General features: G+C 41.8%; 3 protein-coding genes across 5 annotated transcripts in view; 1 reads left to right on the top strand and 2 right to left on the bottom strand.

Moving 5' to 3' along the window:
• rad54b (RAD54 homolog B) overlaps nucleotides 1-7,253 on the top strand; it is a 30,009-nt gene extending 22,756 nt beyond the window's left edge. For both annotated transcript variants that reach the window (XM_035384036.1, XM_035384026.1), the window contains exons 12-15: nucleotides 648-909; nucleotides 5,143-5,209; nucleotides 6,047-6,247; nucleotides 6,869-7,253. In XM_035384036.1, coding sequence (XP_035239927.1) covers nucleotides 648-909; nucleotides 5,143-5,209; nucleotides 6,047-6,247; nucleotides 6,869-7,113 — 775 coding nt within the window. In that variant the 3' untranslated portion in view covers nucleotides 7,114-7,253. The remainder of the gene's footprint in view (nucleotides 1-647; nucleotides 910-5,142; nucleotides 5,210-6,046; nucleotides 6,248-6,868) is intronic.
• Nucleotides 7,254-12,096: 4,843 nt separating this feature from the next.
• LOC118218166 lies at nucleotides 12,097-17,231 on the bottom strand. Its single transcript, XM_035400662.1, has 3 exons — nucleotides 16,670-17,231; nucleotides 13,543-13,593; nucleotides 12,097-12,711 (listed from the first exon to the last, which is right to left on the bottom strand). The coding sequence occupies exons 1-3, from the start codon at nucleotides 17,030-17,032 to the stop codon at nucleotides 12,430-12,432; spliced, it is 696 nt and encodes a 231-aa protein (XP_035256553.1). The 5' UTR covers nucleotides 17,033-17,231; the 3' UTR covers nucleotides 12,097-12,429.
• Nucleotides 17,232-20,078: 2,847 nt separating this feature from the next.
• LOC118213140 lies at nucleotides 20,079-27,612 on the bottom strand. 2 transcript variants are annotated; one of them, XR_004762354.1, is made up of 4 exons: nucleotides 27,097-27,612; nucleotides 24,484-24,534; nucleotides 21,909-22,004; nucleotides 20,079-20,702 (listed from the first exon to the last, which is right to left on the bottom strand). XR_004762354.1 is itself a non-coding variant. In XM_035391863.1 (3 exons), the coding sequence occupies exons 1-3, from the start codon at nucleotides 27,457-27,459 to the stop codon at nucleotides 20,421-20,423; spliced, it is 696 nt and encodes a 231-aa protein (XP_035247754.1). In that variant the 5' UTR covers nucleotides 27,460-27,585; the 3' UTR covers nucleotides 20,079-20,420. The 2 variants fall into 2 exon arrangements, 1 of the variants encoding a protein (XP_035247754.1); XM_035391863.1 differs by lacking the exon at nucleotides 21,909-22,004 and having other exon boundaries at nucleotides 27,097-27,585.
• Nucleotides 27,613-27,797: the final 185 nt, after the last annotated feature.

Below are 27,797 nucleotides of genomic sequence, written 5' to 3'. Positions count from 1 at the left end.
TTTTACTGCTGTCTTTACCAAGGAGGACACACCCTGCTTCTGGAGTGATCGCAGGGTGGATGGATTTTATTTTCACTTAAAAATCAGCATCCAGTTCAGACCTAAGAGTCCAGGTGAGGTGGGTTAACTGTGAGCAGCTGCTCTAAGTGAGTAAACTTCTGAGTAACAGATAAGCCCCACTGACCCTGCAGATCACCGGGACCAGGGCTGGCCACCCCGGATCTGCAGTACTGTCTGACTCCAGGCTGATATGTTTGGCCGAGGTGCTTTTATCCTTTGAGTCATATTTGTTACATTTTTGTAAATTTCAGATACTGTACTTTGTCTGCCAAAAAGGCCCCCAATTTAAAAGATAGTACCCAACAGGTCTTAAGTGTAAAATTAAGATTTAGGGTAATCTCCTAAGACATTTTGTATTTGAACTTAATTACAGGTATTTATTGTTGATATTGTGAAAATGTTTTCAGGGAGCTACTCGTTCTCTCGTTTATGGAGCCTGTAATATTGTGGTGATGTTGTTGTGGTTGCTGAATTTTGTCGATTTGTCAGCCTCTATCAAGCTTGCTCTTGTCCCAGACCATGGAGTGTGGTTAGACTGGTCTCTCCTATAGTCACATAGACCCGTTGTCCCTGATGTCGACCTTTAGGGTGGTGCTGGTGTCCAACTACACCCAGACCCTGGACCTGCTGGGGGACATGTGCTCTCACCTGGGCTACAGCTGCTGCCGGCTGGACGGACAGACGCCGGTGGCCCAGAGGCAGAAGCTGGTGGACCGGTTCAACGGCAGGTTCGCCACGGACTTCGTCTTCCTGCTCAGCTCCAAGGCCGGGGGCGTGGGGCTCAACCTGGTCGGCGCCTCCCATCTGGTCCTATACGACGTTGACTGGAACCCGGCCAATGACATGCAGGTGAGGCTGGTGGGCGGGGCAGCAGTGAGAGCGAGGAGGGAAGTCGCGGCCTGAGAAAGATGGGTTTGATCCCGCCACAGACACTGATCCTTGATCAGTGTCTACCTGCTAAACAAAATGGTTTCTCTGGGTCTTTGAAAACCTTGAAAGTGGTGTTTGTTTTGTATTTTTTAAGTGGAAAGGTTAAGGTTTTGAAAATGGCTGAAAGTGTGCAGGACTTGTACAGCTACAGAAAAAACAAAGTGTTGTAGCATTGCCATTCAACATGAAGGCAGGAATTTTGAATCAAATATGTGTCCTGTCAACTTTTACTTAAGTCACATAGCTGTACAAATAAGTCTAAAAAATCTTTTTAAATGGCCCTGGAAGGTCCTGGTGCAAGATGGATGCATTACCGTGGATAAATAATTTGGTGCAGGGGGCCCAAGCAAGTGAGACGAATGGATCTGGAGATGTTCTGCTCTGGAAACCGATAAAGATTAGAGAAAATGTCTGGTTTCAGCATTCCAAAAAACATTTTTTCATATCAGAAACTTGCCTAAACACTTTTGAAACTGCAAATGTTTCCAACACTCTTAAACGGTCGTTTCTAATGTAGGTGTTGAAGTTGGATTGCGGTTGGTAAACAGTATGAAAGATTGTGACTTTTCTTTGTTTAAATGACGGTTGTCTTATCACTCCAACACAAAGCACTGTAATCCTGCTGTAAATTCACACTGGAGCCTGACAGTACAGGCAGTATCCAGCAGATGGCGCCGCTGGTCAGGTGGCCTGATAGCTCCCCTGTCTTGAATGCAAAACCAGGGCCCAGAAGACTTCACACTTACTCAATCAAATTTGACATTTGCATTTAAAATCACATTCTGGCAGCATGTAATCTGTTGCCTGGGCTGTGATTTGTGTTGTGACTAATTCTTTTTAATCTTTCAGCGTGTTAATAATGATTTACATAAATGTGTGCTCTGGCAGGGGATCAGTGTTAATGGTCTGAAGTTGGGCTACATGCCGCTCAGAGATAATGAAGAGAAGCAGGGTTCTCCCCAGAGTTTTTTAACAGAGTGGTGCTCAAGCCCTCATGTCTTTAAAGTGGACACGCAGGCGGGGGGTTGGGGGGCAGGCTTTTGCACCTTAAAATTAATTCCCTGCATTCTGGGGCATTAATACCAGCTGCAAAACAGCCTTCAGACAATAATGGGTAAGAACCATAAATCAGTTTTTTTTCTTTATCTGAACAGATGATAAAAATGACTACAATATATTTATGAAAAACTTTGTGTGAAAGTGTCAAAGTGAAAGAGTATTCTCGCACTTAATGGGAGATTAATCTCTCACTCTCTCTGACTATAATGTATAAACTTATACTAAATACTAGTTGAAGAAATATCATGAAATATGAAAATATGCCATACTGAAAATATGACAACTATGCGGTTGTTCCCTGCACTTGGACCGGTACTTCTCTCTAGGGGTTTCGTCATACTTGTTCCTGGTTATGGTTATACACTTTGTTGTACGTCGCTCTGGATAAGAGCGTCTGCCAAATGCCTGTAATGTAATGTAATGTAGTCCAGATTGGGCTTAATGGGTGTCCAATAGGGGTGAAATGGTATGCAGACGTTTTGTTTCGGTACATAACTCAGTTTTGAGTTTGCGGTTCAGTACATTTTCGGCACAGCAGAAAAATATAACCAGTGGTTAACTGGCCATAATTTCTCGTTGAACAAAATTCACATTACCAGTCATCGGGGGGGAGTTTTGAATTTAAGTTTCACACTAAAAAATTTACATAAACAAAATGTCGCGCACATGCGTTAAGTCAAGACTGTGACTGTTCAGTACCCAAGGGAAGAGGAATTTTTTACAGCCATGACACTGACAGCCTCACACTGCGGTGATGCTGTTCTAATTACACACCCATCGCTGCTTCTGCAGTTCTGCAGGAGCCATGTCTCCCCTGACTGTGCGTATGTACAGCAGCACCAGCATGCAAGTGACACGGGCTACTGTTTCTGTTACACAGCGGCTAAAGTGAGGAAACAGAGTGGTGCACCACCCCGTGGAGTCTCGGCCTGTGTGGGAGTGCCTCTGACACGGAGTCTGAAGTGATGGACAGACCCACACACTGACAGTGTGCTGTGACTCAGTGCCCCCCTCTCCCCTCTCTGTCTCTGAATGGCACCTCTCTCTCATCTGACACTGCCTGGGTGGGGGGGGGGGGGGGGGGCTTGGTGTGGGGGCTGTCAGGGGCTCCAGGGGGGAGTGTTGGAGGCACAGAGGTGAGATCATAGTGGGGGTAGTCAGGGGTGTTGTGACACGCATGCAACGGGGTGATTTACAGGATTCATTCTGTGCTATTTTCACTTGATGTTATTTTTGGATGATTGACAGCAGTCAGTCAGTGTTACTGCTGGATGATTGATAGGCGTCCATCTGTGGTGCTGTGAACATTTAACTAAAAGGAAATAATAATTAATTAACTGTAATATTATTTATTTATTATGCTCAACTGATTTCTGAAATATAATCTTAATTCATTTTGCCAACAGAACATGGGTTACATTAATATGCTGCATTTCTTCTAGGCCATGTTATCCTTAGTGGGGGGTGAGTTGCTGATTTTGGTGGCGTATTTGATTTGCGCGTGGTCTGTAGGAATCGGACAATGTTGCGGGATTACATTACATTACATTACATTTATTTGGCAGACGCTTTTATCCAAAGCGACATACAAAAGTGCATTTCATGGTCATGGACAACTACAAAACACAGGTTCAATAAGATACAATACTTATTTTGTACAGCTATTTCTAGCCAAGAACACAGTTTAGTTTACACAGTGAACACTATTCTGACCTAACCTCTGCAAAGCCAACTAGGCAGAAGAATAAGCTACAATATTAGGACGAATACAAATTACCAAAAAGTGCTGGGATGGGGGAACATGTAACGAGTGTCATGAAAAGGGGGGGTGGGGTGGATTTAGAGTGAAATATACTGAGTGGTGGTAGTTAGTCCAGGTATAGTCTGAAGAGATGAGTCTTCAGGCCACGGCGGAAGATGGGTGTGAGGGAGAGGTTCGAAGAGGGACAGGGAGTTCGTTCCACCACTGGGGAGCTAGGGTGGAGAAGCTCTGTGATCCCTTTACTCGGGTGGGAGGGGGTACAAGGCGCCCTGCTGATGCAGAGCGGAGTGGTCGAACAGGTAGCCTATATAGGATCGAATTGTGTCCTGCAAGTAGATGGGTGCTGTCCTGTTGGCTGCAGTGTAGGCAAGGGTCAGGGCTTTGAACCGGATCCTGGCAGCGATCGGTAGCCAGTGGAGTGATCGCAGCAGAGGAGTGACGTGGGAGAATTTGGGAAGATTGTAGATGAGTCGGGCAGCGGCATTCTGAGTCATCTGTAGTGGCTGTATGGCACAAGCTGGCAGGCTTGCAAGGAGAAAGGCAGTAATCAAGGCGAGAGGTCACCATAGCCTGGACGAGCAGCTGGGTGGAGTGCGTCGTCAGGTATGGTCGAATCCTTCTGATGTTGTACAGAAGGAATCTGCAGGACCTTGATGTTGCCTTGATGTGCTCCTTGAGGTCCAGTTGGTCATCCAGGACCACCCCCAGGCTCTTTGCAGGATGAGAGGCAGTCACTGTGGTGCCATCAACCGTGATTGAGAGCTCACGTAGTAAGGAGGTCTTGTATGGGAAGAAGAGCAGCTCAGTTTTGTTGAGGTTGAGCTTCAGGTGGTGGCTGGCCATCCAGGTAGAGATGTCAGCCAGGCAGGAAGATATCTTATCATCGACCTGTGAGGCAGAGGGGGGGAAAGAAAAGAAGAGTTGCGTCTCATCTGCATAATGATAGGAGAAACCGTGTGAATTAATAGCTGAACCAGGAGATTTGGTGTATGTGGAGAACAGCAGAGGGCCCAGTACAGATTCCTGCGGTACTCCCGTAACAAGGGGATGAGAAGCAGAGGCAGACCCCATCCAGGTGACCTGGTAGGACCTATCTGCAAGATAGGAAGCGAACCAAGACAGAGCAGTCCCAGCAATGCCCATCTCCAGCCAAGGTGGAGAGGAGTATTTTGTGGTTGACCGTGTCGAATGCTACAGACAGGTCAAGAAGGATCAGGACAGAGGATGATTAACGGGTGACAGTGTGCCCGTCAGATGATTGACAGGCTGTGAACAGAGCTTTACTGCAGTTTAATTCTGTTTAACTTAAATTAAGTTTAATCCCTCCGCAGGCGATGGCCAGAGTGTGGAGAGACGGACAGAAGAAGACCGTCCACATCTACCGCTTCCTTACCGCAGGTCAGAGCCGCACCCCCCAGCGCAGGGCCTCGGTAACACAAACGAATCAGTGCTGGGACTGTACAGCGCCTGTCCAAACATCACCCTGTTAGACAGTGTTTTAAGGTCTTCAGAGCGTCCTGCTCGCCGTGGGAGACTGAGGCGCTGATTCAGGCAGCGCATGTCAGTGTGGGTGTGCGCGCGCGGATGCGTGCGTTCCAGCACACCGTCGATGCCACTTAAACGGGTTAGAAGCGCACAAGTGTGTGCGGATTAGCTGAACGCGCGGAGCTGCTGCTCCTTTGACCGCTCCGCTTCTGCTTGCCTGTCAAAAGCGCGTAACGCCCCGCCCACAAGCTCAGCAGGGCCAGTTGGCAGCCGTCCCGAGAACGCAGGACTCGCAGAGGGACGCGGGAGGCAGGGTCACTATATACAGCTTAGACTGCTAAGCCTGACGTGAAGTGAATGTGCACTTTTTGTAGATTATTGCTAACGTTAGGGTTGGGGTTAAGGGCCAGGGTGTCTGGCAGGGAGATTGCTGGCAGTCTTTTCCTAAGGCCGTGCCGCTCGTTTTCCCTCTGCAGCCGGTTAGCAGAGCTGCGCAGTCGTTGCATTGCAGGAGCACACTGCATGCGCAGCAGGCTGGCTGGGCTCCAGTGTGCAGCCAGCTTGCCATCTAAATTCCTGAATCCTCCCTGGGAGATGTTTGCCCCGCTACGTAAAACCCTGCCAGTCACAGGCAGTACCGGAACAGTCAGGATTCTGAAACTGACCCCAGGGCACATCCACACCCTGGAGCGCTTAATTAACAGGCTGATTGGCTGACCTTCTTTTATTTTTTTGCCTGCGGTCTTGTAGGCACCATAGAGGAGAAGATCTACCAGAGGCAGGTGAGTAAGCAGGGTCTCTCGGGCGCGGTGGTGGACCTGTCCAAACGGGCCGAGCACATCAGCTTCTCCAGCGAGGAGCTGCGCGACCTCTTCACCCTGCACGAGGACTCGGACTGCGTGACCCACGACCTGCTGAGCTGCAGCTGCCACGGCGACGGCAGTCAGCCGGGTAAACTTGAGTACCCCCCCCCCTCCCCTTCCCCAGCCCTCTTCCACTGCTCCCCAACCCTCACACCGTACCTCACGCCCCTCGCCTCAGTCCCTCCATACCCCCCTGTGGCCGGCCCACCTACGGGGATCTCTGCCTGAAACACAATGCAGCCCTTCTCTGCAGGAACCATAAATAACAACATGTATTTCCTTCATAACACAGTAATAAGACACCATGGGTGGTTTTGTCCTAGAATAAATCCCAGGGAAAATGTTTGGTGTTCATATTCAACATTTTGAATTGGCAGAAAAGCATTTTTTAATTGACATGCATTATTTCTGTATAAAGCCTTTATGAAATCTGCTTCCTCAGGGCTGTTTATCTATAGAATGTAGAACTTATAACACATGACTGCTTTCAAGTCCTTCATGAAGATTAATGTTAAATGATAATTGTAAGATGAGTGAGATACTCTTTCAGAGCAACGCTCTCATCATAAATTGGGTCATGTGATGCATATTGGCCTACATGGCTAGGCTTTCTAGATTAAACCGCTTATCTCAGTTAGGAGCCATTCACTGTATTTGTTTGGAGACCAGGATAATTTGTGTTATTAGAGTTGTTGTTGCCCACTTGCAGGTGCGGTTGAGGAGGCGAGACCCGTGGAGGAGAGGCCCTGTCAGCTGGGTCGCCGTGGTGACAGACGCAGCTCGCAGAAGCACCTTACCATGTCCGAGCTCATGCAGTGGAGACACTATTCGGGCAAGGTCCCCTCCTTCTCTGACGCCTACCTGGACAGAGCGAGGACCCACGTCACATTCGCCCTCCAGAGCGCCACCACTGAGGGGGAGGTCCCTTCCGCGCCAGGCCCCGCCCACATCTGACAACAGAGGAAAAAACCACTCCCCAAGTTTGACGGTCAGCCTTCATTTGGAAAAGCTTAAATCACTGGTGTCTACAAAGACTGTATTGGATGGACACATTAAACAATTGTCATTTTTAATGAATTCTGTTTTGGAATGTTTACGGTCATATTTTTGTCATTGTTGTCAAAAGTGTATGAAATTATGTTTAACCATCAAATAAATTACATTTTATTTAAGAAAGTTGTCAGCACTTTGATGGGTGTAAGGATGTAAAATTATTCTTAAATTTTCCTCTAGCCAGCATCATAGTTTAGCTACTGGGAATGTGAGCTCTGTTTATTGCAGCCTGCTACTTCCTGGCAAAGCTAGGAAGTCTTAAGCAAAGCACTTTCTCGGGTCAGTGGTGTTAAGCTGCATGCCTAAGACTGAAGCAGAAATGTGGGCCAAATGCAGATGGTTTTAACATAAAATAAATCAAGTTTGGAATCCGTACACAAGTAGTGGAATTCCATACCGTATTTGTTTGAGGCTGTCAGTGCTGCCCGTCAGTATATTTTGGGTATCATGTGGAGGCAACATGGGGTAAACTGGACACCTGGTTGGGAGAATTCCCCTTGCCCCTTATTGGAGATGCAGCCAGTCACATTTTCATGTGACTCTAAAGGTTCTTTTCCCACATCACTGAGAGAAGAAATGGAAGATGGGGAGAATTTTTTTTTTTCCAACAAAGATATTTGAATAATGTTAAACTTCTGAAAATGTGTTATGCCCTTGATTTTTCTTTTTTGAAGAATCTGTTTCCTCAAAAATGTTGGTTGGGTGAGATTAACAGGTCATTTGTTATAAGGAGTAACCAGGTCACTAGTGCTTTGCATGTAGGTTGGCAGTCAGCTGATAATCTTAGCTCGTCTGAACCTCTGAGCATCATATATTCTTCTTGGCACACTAAACTGTTAATTAAACTTTCTTCATCCAATTATGTAATTCAAGACTGTAAAGAAAGGCAAAGGAATCTTTGTTGCCCAGGACAGCAATGCATAAATAATTACAATTTCCCTGAAGTATAGTTTGGAAAACAAAACCTGTAGGACTTTGTTAGTGTTACACACAAATGTGGTCTCGCGCAGCTCTGGATTCCAGTCTATTGGATTACGTGCTGTGTTTACAGTTTGAAGCCCGAGTTTAGAAATCGGGATGATAGGATTGATGTGGCCGGTCAGGAAATAGGAACACATTGGACAACAATGTTGACAGGAAAACATCTTGCAAATTAGGGCTCAAGTGGTTACCCCTTTTGAGGTGACAGCACGCTCTTACTGTTTGTGTATCCCCATATTAACATGTTAATTTATACAAATTTTAAAACTCCAGTCAGGTATTTCTGTTGTTTTTATCTCTGTATGGTTTAGAGACTTCGATATTGCATTTTACATCATGCTTTCAAATGACTAAATTGACATTTCAGCTTCAGTGATGACCCGATAGCCAATGATCTCCCAGACTTGCTTTTCATGCTGTAAAGAATTTCTATGTTTTTAATTACAAATATTCTTACTGTAGAAAACTCATATTTTTTCCCTGATTAATCAGTCACCTACTTTTAACCACTTTACTGAGGCCTTTACATCAACTGAGTCCTGAAAATATTTCATTATCAAAGTGAAAGCATGCATGGTCTTCCTCTTCAGAATCAAGACTGATTGGGGGGCAATTTCGAAATTTCAAGCCACCGATAAAACAGCACCTCACAGCCAGGCTGCTGCTTCCGGCTTTGTGATGAATGATTGACTGTTGCAACAACAGCTGAATGGCACACACTGTTTCTACATGATGTGGTTGTAAATTCAGAGATAAATTTCTGCAAACAGTGGCTGGTTTTATGGCACTAACTGTAGGGGAAACTGGGTCCATATATGGACAGCCAGGAAACCCGAGGCAAATCTTCGGTACCGTCTGGGACCACAGGCTGAGCCGATGTTGGACAAAGCATACCATGACACCCGAATACTGCATCTGATATAGTGAATCACAGGAAGCAGAGCAGGAATCCCCTACAGATGTTTTGGAAGTAAAATCCGAAAACATAAAGAAATTAAAACATCTTTCCATGGTATAACTGAGGGCGTAAACAAAAACTCATAACTTTGAGACAGTGAGACAACTAGTTACATCTGCATGAGAAACCTTCACTGTATATTACATTCAGGAAGACTGAAAGGGCATACCTTTGTATCCTACAGGGTGCTACAGGTCTCTCACTACTGATGCCTTATTTGAAAGGTGCAACCATAGTGTCCATCCTTCCACTAACCCACTTATTCAGGCTGACAGTGGTGGAGCATATCCCAGCATGCACTGGGTGAGAGGTAGGAGTACATCCTGGAGAGGGCATGGACACTCATACCTCTGATCGATTTAAACTCCTAACCTAAAGGTCTTTGCATTGTAGGATAAAACCAGAGGAAACCCATGCAGACAAGAGGAGAAGATTTAAACTTTCATATTAAGGGTCAGTGATATTGTCCAGAGACCAGTGAGCACAGGGTTAACAGTTTACTTTTTAAAGTCCCAAAGCTTCTGCTACGAAGTTACCAAGGACAACTGATCGAGTGGGAGAGACTCAAGGACCAGCATAAATATTTTTCTTTCAAGAACGTCACTGTTCTTGTCTGGCAGCAACTTGATTAAAACAAGTGAAAAGGTTTTTGAGGAGATGACAGACTGAGCGTTCTTTGTGTACCCGCATGTGACATTGGTGTGCTTTCACGTGTTTGCGCTTGAGAGAAATGTGAATCGCCTTTTTTCTATCCAGTTTTGAATATTCTTCATTCATTACTTTCAATAAAAAAAATGTGGAAAAACACCGTCAGTCAGCCAGGCAATGTGAAGAGAGCTTAAAATGTCAAATGCAGAGCTTTGGACAAAATGGCAGCCTCTGTCTTTGTCCTTCAATAAGTCATGCACAGAAAACACATACTCTCAAAACATGCTAAAAACATTTTTTTTTTATTTTTTAAAAGAAATAACACTTCCCTGTCTAGTTAAGGACACCATATTTTGTGTTACTTTTTGTGTGTTATAGGCTACTTTTCAATACAAAAAAGTTGGAAATAACTAAAAAATGTCTCATTGTAGCTAACATTCTCAAAATGCTCACAAAGAAATGAACGGGATTTGAATACTTTTATTGAAATTATTGCAGATGTGACAAATATCTAGATAAACATAAATAGTGTTTGATACAACTATCCAGTGTGGTATTATTTGGGGTATTTCTTTGTATAACTGGTTTGTAAAATAACACATAAAAGAAATAATTTTTTTCATCATCCTTTTGAGTACTTCTTCAATTAAATCAAACTAGATATATATGCCAAATTGTCAAATATGTTTATTGGCTACAGGCAATTGGAAAATCAAAAATCTGATCTCTCTTGGATTCCATTCTGGTCTACACATCTTCACAATATAGTAGGTGTAAACCTTGTTGTAGAGAAAGTTTCAGGTATTCCTCTGCTATTTTGGCCCCATCTGTAGGATTGCTTACTATTATACAGCTTTCTGGGCAGTGTATGCATATTGTTTGTTTCTGTATTTTTAGATACACTGTAATTTGACAGTGATCAGACAGAGGGGTTAGTGGCTTGACTGTTAATGATCTTACAGAGACTGGATCAAAATCTGCAATTGCATAGTCTACTGCCAAGAGTTGAGCTGTAGGTGTACCGCCCAAAAGAGTCCTGCCTTTACCTACCATTGATGATATACAGAACCATGGCACACCAATGCTGCAGAATTTGTCTTCCATTGGTGTTCATGGTTTTGCCGTAGTTGTTCTTAGGGAAATAAATAGGAAAGAACATATTGTTGAAGGTTATATATTTGTTTATTGTGTGCTGGTGAAGTCTGGCTCTTCACCAGTCTTGGCATTTAGGTCCCCACAGATCTAAACATTTCCCTGGGCCTAAAAATGGAGGGTATTGTCATTAAAATAAGGGAATTCTGTCGAGGTGATGCAGATTGCACAGAGATACATATTTTTGGGAAGTCAAAATAATTCCTTTATTCATTTCCATTCAAAAAGCGTCTTCCTGCATGTCAGTTCAATAGCATTCTGAGGATCTATGGTACTGTAGACCATTACAGGGTGTGCTGATGATTTGGCCAATAGGTTTTGCAATATTAGTCAAAATGAATGCTTTAGTCCAACACTGGTATATTGTCAGCTCCAACCCTTGCTTAGGATCCCCCCCTCCCAATTTAAGAGACATGCTTGTTAAAGCAAATACACCTCCTATCTGGCATCATTACTTTTTTTAATGACATCCCAGCAGGTAACTACAAATGTGGATGTTGCGCACAATGCAACTTCACATCTCTAGTTTTTTTTTTTGGTCATCCAACTTCTGGCCTAAAGATAAGAATTAAAAGCGTGATCACCAGCGATATGGTGATACTGACTTCACCCTTGTGCGTCCAGTACAATATTAAACATCTATGGGCTGCATGCTGCATTGGCTTTATCAGTGGCTGCAGATGGAAGCAGGAGCTCTATATAGTGACGGAAATACACCTGCCAGTATCTCAAGCTGATGCCTCTTGCATGTTTCTGACAAATGAAAATAAAAACTGAGAAACAAGATTTGTATTAGAGGCAGCTGAATTAAGAGCTAGAATTGAAAAAGCAGTTGGCCAATTAGTTAACAGATATTTTCTAATAATTTTTATACTGGACGCACAAGGATAAACCGGTATCAATCTTTTTGTCTGATTATGGGTAAGAGTCAAAAAGTGAATTTCCCAAAAAGTTGTGCTATTATTTTTAAACCACTGTAGACAAGTTCTGACAGTATGCGTTCTCTGTAAACGTGGTGGCTGCTGTTCTTTGGACATCATTTGTAGAACTGGAAGTAGGCCCCAAACAATATTTTTTCTTTGGCCTTGATGGAAGTGCATTCACCAATGTAGTCACACATCATAAAACAAGGTACACACTCAAAATTCAAGAAAGTCTGATTTATTGAACAGACGTTTTGCCCATCAGGGCTTCATCAATATCAGTGTTCAGTAACAGGAAACAGTCATCCATTTAAAGTCCCACCTCTGGTGGGCAGCACTGTGATTGGCCACTTGAAATAGAAAATGAAAAAAGGGACCAAACAATGTCCATGAACAATAATAAAAAGGGCATCCTATTAACAAAAACAATGTTTTATGAGAAACTTGTTTATGCATTTACAAGTACAAGCACATTATATGAATAGTAGACATAATTTGACAGAATGTTGGCAAATCAGCATAGGCTGACTTAAAAGGGGGTGGGATGGAAAACATTCATTCAGGGGAAGGGGAATGGTTCGAAGTAACAGATACAATATCTGAGGGATTAGCTGGTGCCTCTGCAACAGATTGCATGGACTGGCTGAGTCTGCAGATCAGCTCCTGCAGACTGCAGACTAGTTCCTCTGGGATGTTAATGTGATGGGATGTCGCTGTAGCCAGAGCAAGCTCTTGTTGAGCCACATTTAGGAGGTCCTCCAAATCCATCGTTTCACTATCAATGATGGAGCTGAACCTTGTTTGCATCCTCTGCAAGATCTCTCTTCTAACTTGCTCCTGCAAACATGGACAATACCAAGTCAGCTTACATAGCAATGTTGCTGGTTACACAGCTAATATCATGTTGAGCTTAAAGAAAAATTCCACTACAAAAACAAAAAATGGTATTCTCGGTCCACCACAGTTATCGTATCATCCCCATTTATTCATATGCCCATAGAATGAATCCTTTCAGTCCAGAATGTAGGTATCATTTTTATCCAGGTTCCCACCTTTTCCAGACATGTAAACACCCCTTGCCCTGGCCACCCGTTTACCTCACGACACATCCTGTCCTGGCGAGGGGTGTTGGTCGGGGGTACCTTGTTCCCCACTCAAAGGTCATGAGTCTGTCCCATGTCCTGACCGTTGTATTTATTGTTCCCATCTGTGCTGTATGTTCTTTGGTGTTTGTGGCTCCACCAGTATTATAAAACTGCACTTCACAGTTGTGTACTCTCCTAAAAGCTGAGAGAGGGCCTGGGTGTGTGAAGTTCCCAAACATGTTCTGGCTAATTCTAGTGACATCCCACCAAGTATATATAAATAAATAAATCAATTGCCATGCCTATTGTAATCCCACATCAGAATGAACTAAATTAGATACTTTGAATACCTCTAGGTCTATAGAAAATCTGATCTTTTCACTACAAGTGCAGCACAAAGCATGTACTGTACAGCTCAGCCACACCATAACATACATGTAGTGAAATCCATATGTAAAGGAGATAGGCCTAAACCTTTTCTGTGGTCAAAAATTTTAAAACAGAGTGCATCTAACCTTAGCCAGACATTTCAACAGATGTATTTCAGAAAGCAGCCTTGAATTAGCTGTAACATAGAGCCTACCTGGAGCAGTGACATCCCACTTTGGTCCTGAGGGAGGGAGGTCATATTATCCTAAAGAGAGAAGAGTGTCAAATAGAAATCTCTCTCCGTCTCTCTTACACACTCATGCACGCACACACGCAGTTTGCTAGTTTGCCATCATGTAATAAGACCAATGAAAGGAGCATAGCTTATCTATAATTACATGGTTCTGCGATGGAGACCCTCTAAAGCCCACCCACACAAGACATAGAGCTCTATAACAGAGGTTTAGACCAAAGTTTCTTCTTTAGATTGGTCGCAGACCTATCAAGAGGGGATGTAGGCTATACAGAAGGAGTGTGACAGATTAACTGAAAACTATTTTTTTGAGTGAATGCATTTGGCTCCAACACTGGGCTCTTTTAAATCAGGTCTGACAACTAAATTTGGGGCCAATCATTTCGGCTCTGCAGCACTTACTCTTATTTTTTTATACTAACCCATTTTTTTACTCTTATTTTCCTTAGACTTCTAACATTTATAATTGTTCTTTTATTCTACTCTTATTTTCCTGTGATTTTATGGTTACTCTGGATAATGTTTTGATGCGTGAGAGCAGACTTGAGAAGTCTTGCCTGAATTATTCATTTTGAAACCTAGGACAAGAGCTGGTTAGCTCAGTGGTCTACAGAGCTCGATGGTTGGTATAGCTAATCGTATTATTCTGTTTTGATGGTCTACTGAATAATTCTGTGGTCTAAATATAACTCCAATGGCGTCCTGAATGGCACTTAAATTGATCCTTTATGAATGGATAAATGCAATACATAGGCTATAGCATGCTTGGACACACGCAATCACAGACACTTTGGTAGGACAGAGCAGGTCCTGTCATAGCTATAACCCAAACGAGGCAAAATTTTACTGTAACATTATCAAAAATGACAGTTCTTCCTATGACTTCACTCTATGCGAGCTTAGCTGTAGTTTGTGGTGCAAAAAGCACTAGTAGTGACACCACATGTCCGAGGAAGACCGGTCATGTACAGTACAGCTTTGACATGCAGCCTACAGGTGCCCTGATCGACCAGCAGGGGTCAGTAGAGAGTGATGAAACATGGACCTCTAATCAGCTGAGCCCTCCCATATCCTCGCCAATGCAATTCCGCATTGCCCTACAGAGGCCCTACGGCCAGTTGGCACTGGTATGGGTCAAATTATATCTGAGGCAATGAGGCTCATCCAAGCACCACAAAAACAAAAAACAAAAAACAAAACAAAATCAACATTACTGTTCATGAGCAAAAACTGTGTGTGAAAATTTAGGTTTAATAACGTTTTTTTTCCCCGTCACATGAAATTTCACAAATTCTTACATCGTATTTCTCTGCTTGGTGGCACAAAATTGTGGTGGTGACAGTTTTTAATCGTCCAAGTTCAACTTCTAGATTACTAGAATGTTTGATTTGGAAAGGTTAACTCGCTGTCTTGCTGGACACGATCAGGATCAGTATCATCCAAGTGGGCAAAGCATAAACTGAAGAAACAGAAGTTTGACTCGGCTGCAGTGCCGCAGAGCCACTTCAAGATCACGTGTCATGGCCAAGTGTCAAATATGAGACCTTTACATTTTTGGGAGAAATTCAAATTCAAAATTTTGGAATTACATAAAGTTTAGAGTCGGATTATGGGAAAACGCTACAGTAATACTTTGACTAAATATATATTCTATTGGTTTATTTTGACACTTTGGAATGTTATTATTTGAAAATGGTGCAGTAATAATCCATCCACTCCATTGCAGATGTATATTACTTTCTGTTCTCTCATATTACATGAGACAGAATGTTGATAATTAGATTTTAGGGAGAACAAGCACGGAACCATCCAGACCCACGCGCAACTTGGCGACCTACATAGCTAGCTAGCTATGGCACGTCCTCACATCTGTAACGTTATTTGTTGTCCTCCGTGTGTCCATACATCTGTATTGGTGGTTGTAGTTGTGTATCCTTAGCTCCTACTCATGCGTGCAGGATAGCATCAGTACACACTAGGTACGTTAACTAAAGTAGGCAATCCGTACGCGCTAACTAGGTTAGCTAAAATAGGCGAAATGCGAACATGTTAGGGTTAGCTAAAGTAACATTAGGCGATACAGCTGTGTTTAAAAATGTCGTGCAGTACCACCTGCGCATGCGTTCCACTAAATGAAGCACCACCTGCGCATGCGTCCCACAAAACGTCTCTGAAAGGTCGTCCGTGAGTGAGTGACCACAATTTTCCATGCATAGCCTACGGCGCCAGTTCCTTGCGTGAAACTTGGGTATCTGATACCGTAATGCAGCCTTTGAAATACATAATTAAAAATAAAAACATATTTGGCAGCATGTCCACCATTGTTCAATTTCTACTTTGTGAGTCGTAGCTCTTTTTTTTAGAGCGCGTTCACCTTAAATCTGTTTGTATGCTCACAATCTTCTTTGCGCGTTTGCCAAGACTATGACAATCATTTCGAATCGGGAGCTGCACATCTGGAGAAAACTTCAGCGTCGTGCTACATGCCTAGTGCGTGCGGTCTTAACTGAGCTACTATTATAGATAACAGGCTATTACGTTTGCACCATACAATCCTACATGTAACTACTGCTAAAAAGCAAAATAACTGAGGTTGATAGCTAATCTGTGATCTCCTACTGCCTTAAGTATATAGTGCAAGCAAAATCAAGTTAGCTAGCAGATTAGACGTTTTTTAAAAGGCAGTGGGAGATGGATGGGAGCACGGTCCGATTATGTAATTCGGATATCTAGCTATAGCATTTATTTGCTGTAAGGTTCAAATTTATTTAGCCGTCCTTAGCAAGCAAGACTCTTCCTCAGCATGTTGAATAAACGCTAAACAATTCAACTAACCAACTGGAAAAAACCGATGTAACCATTTGCTGACAAGATGAAGTCACAATCAGCTATTGTTTATAGCTAGAGGGGGCGTTGTTCTCTGCGTTTTTACAAACCAGACATAAAAAGGTATTTTACTTCGCACTGGCGCGATCATAAACTGTGAATCCCAAAATAGCCAGCTGGCTAATTAGTGCAGTCACTATCCAAGTAGCTAGCAGCTATGTAGATTCTAACGTTTAAACCGTATTCTGTTCTTAAGTCTTACCAGTGGTTTGCATCTTGAGGTGAACCATCTGAAGTTATGCTGGTGTAGTCTTCTCCTTATGGTAGTCTTTGACACATCTACACCTACATCCTGGAGAGTGTTCTTGATCTGTTCGGCAGTTGAAAAGGGCTTTTTCTTGACAATTGAAAGTATTTTTTGGTCATCCACCACAGACGTCTTCCGTGGCCTACCAGATGATTTGCTGTTGATGAGCTGACCTGTGCGTTCTTGCTTCTTAATAATGTTCCAAACAGTTGATTTTGACACACCCAGTGTTTCGGCTATGTCTCTGATCGATTTTTTCTCATTTTTCAGCTTAATAATGGCCTGCTTTACTGGCATCGACACTTCTCGGGTCCTCATGTTAAGAGACAACAAAACCCCAAATGCAAATACCACAGCTAGAATAAACTATACACCTTTTGTTAGCTATTGTATGCATACATAAATGATGCACAAGACACAGCTGGATAATTATCCAATAGGGAGGTAAAGCGGAAGTTCGTTCACGGTTCTTCTTCTTCATTATATTTATATTCGGGGTAGAAAGCACCTAGCAGTGCATTACTGCCTCCGACTGTTCGGATCCAGAATAAGTTATCGCATTAAATCCTTGGATATAGCCTCGTAGAGCGTGGAATCTCCAGGATCATTATCTGATTTGCTTGTCCATTCTTTCCATCCCAGAAGAGCAATGTTTTAACAGAAAAGGAAGAAGCACCTTGGTCTGAGACCTCTTTAAATATTAGCCTTCTTTCCTCATTATATTTGTTGTATTCTAACAAACCATGTTTAACTGATTTCAGGGTACCACACTTACACCGACCATCAGGGTGTTTCCCTATTGTTTTCAGCCCACTCCCAAACCCACAATTTTCAGTCGAATTAATTTTCCTAATTTTCAGATCGATCTCTCCCATAACAGACCCTTTCTTGACCGACTATGTGAGAAAAAGTGTCTCTCTCGTCGATTTCCCATTGCTTTTGCTACTCATTTTAAATCCTTTCTTTAATTAAATTGTTCCATTTTTCCTAATGATACATTTACTATGGTATTTTCTGCCTTGGCAACTTTATCATTTAATTTCCTTTAATACCCTCATGGCCTGGAACCCATAAAAAGGCCACATCACACCTCATCTTCTCTATTCTATATACACAGGATAAAACCTCAAGCACAACATCTGAGCAAGCTTCGGAACTACTCTGCTTAAGAGCCAGGAGGGCAACAGCAGAGTCAGAGCATTAAAGAGCTCTCTTAGGTCTATTCCCTTCTATCCACCATAGTGTCCAGATTCATGCCAATAACTCAGAATTTTTAAAAAATTACATTTGATCCTGCGTACACGTCCTGTGGTGTCTGAAGCTGCTGAATATAAATACCAAGCGCAGTTTTCCCACTAGAATCATCTTTGAGAATGCATAAATAGGAACCCCAATTTTGATAAATATAATTTCCCACTGTTATACTTAACTCTTCTGGGTTGGTTTGTTGTATTTTATCAAGCAATGACATATCTACCTCAAGTACTGGCAGTAACCAAAATGGAGTTATGGATCACCATCCTGGAGCTGAAACATTTTAATTCCAAATGCCTGTTTTCCTTGAACATTCAATAATACAAATTCTTTTGCTATTCATCCTAAGAAACTCCCTGTGATCATTTAACAGGTATTGGGCTGGATGGTTAATATTGTCAGTCCCAACAACCTACCTTATACAACAATGACACAATAAAATAATAATAATACACTACAACACACACCAGTTCTTGAATACAGTTTGACCATTTTGCAAAAATTGGAGACTCAGTGGTAGTGGTAGCTCACTATTACATTACATTACAGGCATTTAGCAGACGCTCTTATCCAGAGCGACGTACAACAAGTGCATTAGTTCAAGGTGCAGAGGTGCAAAAGAAACACACTAGAGTGAAGTAAAGATAACTATAACTGTATTCAAGAACTGATGTGTGTTGTAGTGTATTTTATTCTTGTGTCATTGTTGTATAAGGTTGGTTGTTGGAATGACAAATATTGTACAAAGTGTGCAGAACAGTACCTTACAGTGAATTGTTTTGTCCTACAAGGTCTAAATAAGTGTAAGTTTGCAAATCAAAAACCATGCCTTACCGTCCCATTAGGCATTACCATGATGCCAAACAGCTCCTTCTGATATAGTGAATCACAGGAAGCAGACCAGGAATCCCCTACAAATGTTTTGGAAATAACATCCTAAAACACAAAGATATTAAAACATCCAATAATATCTTTTTCCCACAATATAACAGATAATTCACAAACACCCATAACGCTCAGACAGTGTACCAATTAGTTACATCTGCATGAGCAACCTTCACTGTATATTACAGTCAGGAAGACTGAAAGGGCATACCTTTATATCCTGTGGGGCAATTAAGACTCATAACCTGTGGGATAAAACCAAAGTACCTAGAGGAAACCCAAGCAGACATGGGGAGAACATGCAAACTCCACACAGGACCAGGCTGGGATTTGAACCCAGGACCTTCTTACTGAAAGGTGAATGCTATCCACTGCACCATTCTGAGAGCCAGCAGACCAACAGCAGACCTTCTGTCAGTTTCTGAAATCACTACATTCGTGTTAGAGCGGGCCTTTACATTGAAGAGGAACTTGTGCACCTACACAATTGATGGCCAGAGGGAATGAGTGAGTGGACGAAGACAGCAGTGTATCTAGCCGCCCCACGGCAAGAAAGGATAGCGAATACAGAATATAAAATTCAATTTTTGCTTGCGGCGACCTATTTGCTATCCCTGGCGGGAAGGTAGGTTACCGCAAGCAAAAATGGTTGTTTGTGGACTTTTTGGCTGCCTTACCCAGCTACACTACGATACGATACGATAAGACGCTACCAATTTCTTTACTGTGCATCCAGCACAAATGAGAGAACATCTACAGACTGCAAGCTAATTTTGTTAGTTCTATCAGTGGCTGCAGATGGAAGCAGTTATCTCTGTGTAGTGATAAAAATACATCTGCCAGCGTCTTCAAAGCAGAGTCATTTATAAAATTCATCTTGCGTGTTTATGAGTAAAAATAAAAACAGAGAAAGAGATCCAAATGGTTTTAGAGGCAGCTGAATTCAGAACTATAATTGAAAAAACAGACTGCTTGTAAATATTGTCTAATACTTTTATACTGGGCGCACAGGGATGAAATGGGCAACAATCTTTTTGTTTAACTACGGGTAAGACAGCCACTGTAGATAAGCTTTGACAGTATGTGTTCATTCTAAACGTGTTGGCTGCTGTTCTTAGGACATCACTAGTAGAACTGGAAGAAGACCCCAAACAATTATTTTTCTTCTGTCTTGATGGAGGTGCATCCACCAATGTAGTCACACAAATAAGATCCACACTCGAAATATGAGATGAAGTCTGATTTATTGAACAGACATTTTGCCCATCAGGGCTTCATCAATGTCAGTGTTTAGTAACAAAAAACAGTCATCCATTTATATTCCCACCTCTGGTGGGCAGAACTGTGATTGGCCACTTGAAAAAGAAAACTGGTGGAAAAAAAGGAGACCAACAATGTCCATGATCAATAATGAAAAATGCATCATATTAACAAAAATAATGAATGTTTTATAATCAAATTATTTAAATATTTACAAGAACAAGCATACTATCTGAATGGTAGACATCATTTGGCAGAATGTTGCCAAATCAGCATAGGCCTAAAAAGGGGATAAGGTGAAGAACATTCATTCAGAGGAAGGGGAATTGTTCGAAGTAACAGATACAATATCTGAGGGATTAGCTGGTGCCTCTGGAACAGATTGCATGGACTGGCTGAGTCTGCAGATCAGCTCCTGCAGACTGCAGACTAGTTCCTCTGGGATGTTAATGTGATGGGATGTCGCTGTAGCCAGAGCAAGCTCTTGTTGAGCCACGTTTAGGAGGTCCTCCAAATCCATCGTTTCACTATCAATGATGGAGCTGAACCTTGTTTTCATCTTCTGCAAGATCTCTCTTCTAACTTGTTCCTGCAAATATGGACAATACCAAGTCAGTTTACATAGAAATGTGGCTGGATACACGGCTAACGTGAATATTATTTAAAATCTATTTAGGAAAATCACAACAATCCCACTAAATTTTGGAAACAGATAAAATCATTGTCATGTCCCAATTCCACTTCAGGCCTCCCTGAAAGCATTTTAGTTGACTCAACTGAAATTAAGAGCAAGGATGATATTGTTGGGCACTTTAATGAGCATTTTATATCAGCAGGGTCTGTTTTTAATACATATGCAGCAGGGTCTCAGAGCTCTAATTCCAGTTTGGTGACACCTCTACCCCTTTGTTTTTAGACCAATTTCTAGTGTGGAGATCTGTAAAGCTTTGAAAGCTATTGATCCAAAAAAGTCGTCTGGACCCGACAATCTGGATCCTTATCCGTTAAAGCATGCAGCTGATTTTATTGCTGAACCTATTGCTCATATTTTTAATCAGAGCCTCCAGACTAATTCCATCCCCAAAATCTGGAAAGCAGCCTATGCTTATTGAAGGGTGGGGACCCTTCGGACTTAAACAACTACTGCCCTATTTCTAAACTTCCTACCCTTGCCAAGATTCAAGTAAACTCTCAATTGAAACAATTCTTGGCTGACAACAATATTTTAAGTGAAAATCAGTCTGGCTTTAGATCAGGTCATAGTACTATAACAGCAGCTGTGTTGGTAACAAAATGATATTATCAATGCCTTGGACAGAAAGCAGCACTTGTGCTGCCCTGTTTGCTGATCTGTCCAAGGCATTTGATTCTGTTGACCATGAGCTGCTGTTAGGCAGACTCAGTGATGTCGTTATGTGTGACAAGGCTATAGAGTGGTTCAGAAACTACTTTGCAGATAGAACCCAGTGTGTGTACAGATGGTCACAAACCAAGCTTTATGGAGATCACTAAGGGAGTCCCCCAAGGTTCAATTTTAGCCCGTCTTATTTTCTATTTTTATAAATAACATTGGGAAGGACATGCTTACAGCTAAAGTGCATCTTTATGCAGATGATACAGTAGTATACTCAGTTGCCTCTTCTCTGAGTCAGGCTGTTAGTGAGCTCCAGACTGCCTTTCAACAGCTGCAGGCCTCATTGTATGGTCTAAAGCTGGTTCTTAATGCTAAGAAAACCAAATTCATGATCTTTTCCAGAGCTCGCTCACAGATCTCAGATGATGTTGGCATTCATACCTTAGGAGGGGACTCAATTGAAAGAGTATCATCTTACAAGTACTTGGATGTTTGGGTGGATGACTTTGGCTTTCTGTTAGAGTGCATATTGAGAACCTAGAGAAGAAACTGAAGGTTAGGCTGGGTTTTTATTATCGAAATAGGCCCTGCTTTAATTTAGCAGTTAGGAAAACACTTGTACAGGCTACGTTCTAAGTGTTCTAGACTATGGGGACCTTATTTACATGCATTCTGCCTCCTCTACACTTCGCTGTCTAGACTCTGTGTACCACAGTTCTCTACGTTTTATATCCAACTCGTTGTCCCGTATACATCCCTGTGTACTTTATGATTTGGTTTCCTGGTCTTCATTAAGCCTAAGGAGACTGCAGCATTGGTATATTTTTATTTACAAAGCCATACTGGGTAAACTCCCGTTATATCTGTGTAATCTCCTATCACTCACCACCAGCAGTTATAATTTTCGCTCCACTAGATGGCTGCTCTACCAGGTACCCAGGATTTGCTCAGAACTTGGTAGAACAGCTTTCTCCTATTCTGCACCCTGGTCATGGAATAACCTTCAGAACACACTATAGCTTAATGATTTTGTCTCTCTGGGAGAGTTCAAAGCTCTGGTAAAAAACTGTGCAACAGAAGAGTGCAATTGTTATTCATAAGCTGGATTTTGTATTATGTATCTGTTGTCCTTTGTCTGTTTTTAACATGCACTCTTTTATAATTTTTGTAACTTTGTAATGGTGTGCTATCTTGGCCAGGTCTCCCTCCCTCCCTTTAATCTCAAGGGATTTCCTGGTTAAATAAAGGTTAAATAAAAAAATAAAAAACATCACGTTGAGCTTAAAGGAAACTTCCACTACAAAAACAAAAATATGCCAAAAACCTCTGCTCCTAATTCCTGCTCCAGCTAAAACTAAAGAAAAATTAATGGGTATGTAAGAACTTGGATTCTGCCACAGGGAGGAAAACAAGTTTCTGATTATGCCTTTTCATTTCAAAACCTGTAACTTGATTGTCTCCGTGTGAATACAGGTTTGCATATACGGACGCTGGCTGGACTGTGCTTATGTGAAATAAATGGCGGAAAGACCGTGTACCATGAAAAGCAAGACTGCTACTGCTGCCAGGAATTCATCTAAGCGTTCTCTATCACCAAGCCTTTCTATCCTTGGAGACAAACGTACTACTCATCTAGGAGTCTTGCAATTTATGTTTCTGCGCCATGAATGAGTGTCCTTAACCCGTAAAATATGGGCACCGAAATCAACAGCTATCCCAGGGAGCTCAACCTAAGGTTTACTTCTAGTCAGTGAGACTTAATATCCCATAATATGACCCCTCTTATTTTATACAATAACAGCAGGATCCAGCTGGACACTGATGCCAACAGCCATCCCGAAGTAGCTGCATATCCCCATAGTGAAAATATCAATATGCCTAGTGAGTAACTCATTAACAGTGTTATCCCAAAACCACATACAAGACTAATACTAGGTTTTGGTATCTAGAGTTGTTCCAAATTTCCAAAAACAGGGAACTTGTTAAGAAATGTGCATTTCAAATCCACTTACCGAATCTCGAAAATGTATTTTTAATGGAATTCATGATCATTAATTTGGGATATTTTTTGTTATATTGGGCAGGTTTAAAAAAAAAAAAAATCTTCCTCCGCCTATTCCTTGGGTGGTATCCTACTCAAAGCCTGACAATTGTCCATTAGCAAATGAACGATTAACACTGCAGTCCACCAATCTCTGCTTAGAAATGGTTGATATGCACTACTTCCTCCGACATCTAGCTCCAACACTGCCTATTACATTATTGTCTAGCTGATAGCGAAAAAAACTTAAGCTAGCTACAAGTTACAAAGCTTCTGTAGGTGGTTAAAAGCTGCTGTTGGGGAACTTGCAAAACTGCTGTGCGTTATCCTGAATGGGGCGGTGTCTAAACTACTGTTTATTTTGTTAAATGAGGACAGATGTGCTGTAAATAAAGATATTTATACCATGAGTGTCTCGTGGCATAGCCCGTAGAGCACTATCCACGTGCTCATTACGAGCCGCGACGTCGGCGGTTTGAGTCCGACCCCGCGACCTTTGTCGCATGTCTCTCCCTCTCTATTCCCCTGTTCTTCCTGTCTCTCTACACTGTTCTGTCCAATAAAGCTAAAAAAGCCCAAAAAAAAAGTTTTAAAAAAAGAACATATTTATACCACGCTACTCTTGTCAACGATAACATAAAGTGATGATTCATACATGTCAGAAATCTCAATTTACTACTCCATATAGTGTCCCATTGCATGTTTGCCATGTAGGGAATAGCAAATGAGTGAACACAGGAGTGGTTTTGGACACAGCATACCTGTTTACCCCTTTAAATATCTGTATAGCACAAATTAGGTGTGGCTAAGCCCCAAGGAAAATAAAAGATAGAAATCAATATATAAAGTTAGATAGGCCTAAATCTTACTCTGTGGTGTAATTTCCCTTTAAATAGAGTACACAGACCCCCAAGTCAGATAATAAAAAAATGTATTTCAGAAGGCAGCCTTGAATTAGCTGTAACTAGAGCCTACCTGGAGCAGTGACATCCCACTTTGGTCCTGAGGGAGGGAGGTCATATTATCCTAAAGAGAGAAGTGTGTCAAATTGAAATCAATTAATCACTCAATCACTCACAATTCCCTGATGTCAAACTTAGCTCATGCTTGCTAGTTAGCCATCAGGGAGGGAGACCAATAAAGTGAACACAGATTACCGATCTATGATTACACGGTTCTGTGATATATCCCTCTAAAGCCCACCCACACAAGAGACTGTGATCTAGACCGGAGGTGGAAAAGCGTCTTTGGATACCGTTGCTGGGGATGCCTTTATCTCAGCTCATTGGAAACCATGGATCAATATGAGATGCATGTTTTCCCAGTTCCTCACATCACTCCCAAGAACACAGTAAAGTATGTGAAAAGAAGAAAAGCATTACAATAGGAAATATTTCTTCAGATAATATGAGCAGAATAAAGTAAATAAGCTTATACAGTTTGAAATGCATGTTCTGATTGCAATTATGCTTTTTGTTGGTAAACCGTTGTATAAGCGGGATAATGCCCTGTGCTGAGGGAAATTGCTGGAGGCGAATTTCAAAATATGCAATTCCACTGCAATGGAAACTTTACTTAAATATTCCAACAAATAACCCATAACCCGTACCACTTAGCAACAAACATGTCTTTCTAGTCCTTCAACCGGGTTACCTAATATTAAAATGCAGTTTGGTTTTAAAGGCACACTATGCAAGATGTTTGACTTGAAGATACTATAAAATAATAATGTTCAGTGACACCTATAATGAACGGACAGTCTTTGCACACATTTGCCAAATCCATGCTCCTCTACATTTCTTTGTCTAAAATGTGTTCTAGACATTTCTGGGCATGACACTCTTTTCTGAGTGGAGAGGGGATGGTATGGCTATAGGGCCTGTGTGGTGGGATAATGCATAGTATGCCGTTCAGTCAAAATGGTCTCAGAGCATATTTCTTATCACAGATAGCAAGTCAACTACGGAACAATAGGGACTAAACTATAAATGCAGTCAAGCTATATAAAACCAGCTGCTCTATAGTCGTTCATGGTTATCTAGCTGACACTGTTGCAAGAATAATATTTTAATTGTTGGCTTGCTTGCTCTTACAAACTTCCACTTTATGTACTGAGTCAGCTTGATGTGCATTAACTTAGAACTGTGACTTAATTTACAGTAATTTATTAAGTAATTTAGTTTACTTTTTCAGGCGCTTGTTCATAGTTGAGCATATATGGGAAAATAAAGCACACATCCCAGCCAGTCAGAATTCAGCCTCTGTATATTGGTTTTGGGGGCATGCAACATTTGTGAGCTGAGAATAAAATTCTTTGTATCATATCTGACACTGACTGTTTATTGACACAGTAGGCTAAGCATTAAGACTATTATGAAGGAAAAACATGGTACTGATGTGTGTTGTTATGGTTGCATTCCTTTTCTATACAGTGAGTGTGGCGCACAGCCAAGATGCGTTCTAAAAATAGATTCTTCCTGTGTTAGGATATCGAATTGGAACCTAGGACACTATGCAATCATTCGATTTGTGAAATAATTTGAAATCACCATCCCTAGATGGTAGGCAGGCAGAGAAAATGCTATCATGCCACTGTTATAGCCTGTCTGGCTATCGAGCTAGCTACCTAGAATGCCAACGATACAATTTTGACATTTCACAGCGCTTCTAATTTTGTTATGAAACAAAATATTAAAATTTTATTACTTTATAAAGTTCTGTGCCTGTGTTCCTGCGACCAGACCAGACTGTATGAACAAGTATATCCTCCTCAAAATGCAAAGTACACAAAAGCGCTGCCTTTTAAAACTACGAACCGCTCTCCTTCATCTCTCCCAATAGCCCTTATTCAAGTTTTTTGAGGTAGGGGTAACTGCAGGCTTGGTCACCCACAATTACAGACCTGTAATCGGCCGCCTGTGGCGAGTGGACCCTCCCAGTACTACCGTGTGGTTGGTGCTGTCCTATTTCCATGCATTTTCAATGATTTCTCAATAATAACACCCTCGTCTGTGCAGACAGTTTCATTAACCCAAGAACATGGCTGAGACTCACTTCAGTTTTCTTATGAGAATTTTCTGCGATAATGTATCAATCACAATGCCATTTCCTATTGCCTTGGGTAGACCGAGCAAAGCAAGCTAATTTTAGCTAGAAAATTAGCGTTAGTGGAGGGTTTCAACGGCAGTGGGAGATAGAAAGCACGCTTCAAAAATGCAGTTGGCTATGGCTCGACAGCATTCAGTCTATTTGCTGTAGGCTAAGGTTTGCATTTATTTAGCTGTCCTTAGCTAACAAGACTCTTGTTCAGCACATACATTAAAGGCTTAACAATGAAATTAAACTGGAAATAAACGGTGACAATTATTTGACACGGTGAAGTGATAACTAGTTTATAGCTAGAGTGGGCGTTCTCTGCGCTTTTACAAACCATACATTTCAAAAAAGGTATTTTTTTTATTTCGCACTAGCGAGCTATCAACAGCGAATCCCAAAATGGCTAGCTGACCAATAGTGAAGTAATTTTCTCAAGTAGCTAGCAGATAGCATATTCTGATGTTAAAATCATATTCTATTCTCGAGTCTTACCAGTGGTTTGCATCTTGAGGTGAACCATTTGAAGTTATGCTGGTGTAGTCTCCTCCTTATGGTACTCTTTGATACATCTACGCCTACATCCTGGAGAGTGTTCTTGATCTGTTCTGCAGTCGAAAAGGGCTTTTTCTTAACAATTGAAAGTATTCTTTTGTCATCTGACACAGTGGTCTTTCGTGGCCTACCAGATCTTTTGCTATTGCTGAGCTCACCAGTGCGTTCTTGTTTTTTAACAATATACCAAACAGTTGATTTTGACACACCCAATTTTTCCGCTATGTCCCTGATCGATTTTTTCTCATTTTTCAGCTTCATTATGGCTTGCTTTACTGGCATTGGCACTTCTTTGGCCCCCATGTTAAGAGACAACAAATGCAAATGCCACAGCTAGAATAAAATCTACACCTTTTGTTTGCTAGCTTTCCTGTGCATAAATCAATGAAGCACAACGCACAACTGGCCAGTTATCCAATAGGAGGTAAAGCGGAAGTTTCATGCACGATCGTTCTGTATACTCCACCTTACATAGAGCGTCGACAGCTAAATGTAAGAAAAGTGCATAGCTTTAAAGTATTGGTTCAACGTATGTGTTTCTTGGTTTAAATATGTTGATATGTGCTGAATCTGTATTTTAACGTATAAAAAGACTAGTTTTGTGTTTGTATATCGTTGATATATGCTAAAACTACATTTCA

The sequence above is a fragment of the Anguilla anguilla genome, chromosome 1, assembly GCF_013347855.1.
Source record: "Anguilla anguilla isolate fAngAng1 chromosome 1, fAngAng1.pri, whole genome shotgun sequence".
Classification (NCBI taxonomy): domain Eukaryota; kingdom Metazoa; phylum Chordata; class Actinopteri; order Anguilliformes; family Anguillidae; genus Anguilla; species Anguilla anguilla.
Note: the sequence above shows the minus strand (reverse complement) of the source record. Positions and strands in the feature narration are given on the sequence as shown.

Excerpts from the sequence above, each read along its gene's own strand:
- LOC118218166 (XM_035400662.1), bottom strand. The coding sequence starts at position 17,032 with ATGAGGACCCGAGAAGTGTCGATGCCAGTAAAGCAGGCCATTATTAAG. Across the intron at positions 13,594-16,669 it reads CCTCAAGATGCAAACCACTG|GATAATATGACCTCCCTCCC; the intron begins GTAAGACTTAAG and ends TTCTCTCTTTAG. Across the intron at positions 12,712-13,542 it reads GTGGGATGTCACTGCTCCAG|GAGCAAGTTAGAAGAGAGAT; the intron begins GTAGGCTCTATG and ends CCATGTTTGCAG.
- LOC118213140 (XM_035391863.1), bottom strand. The coding sequence starts at position 27,459 with ATGGGGGCCAAAGAAGTGCCAATGCCAGTAAAGCAAGCCATAATGAAG. Across the intron at positions 24,535-27,096 it reads CCTCAAGATGCAAACCACTG|GATAATATGACCTCCCTCCC; the intron begins GTAAGACTCGAG and ends TTCTCTCTTTAG. Across the intron at positions 20,703-24,483 it reads GTGGGATGTCACTGCTCCAG|GAACAAGTTAGAAGAGAGAT; the intron begins GTAGGCTCTAGT and ends CCATATTTGCAG.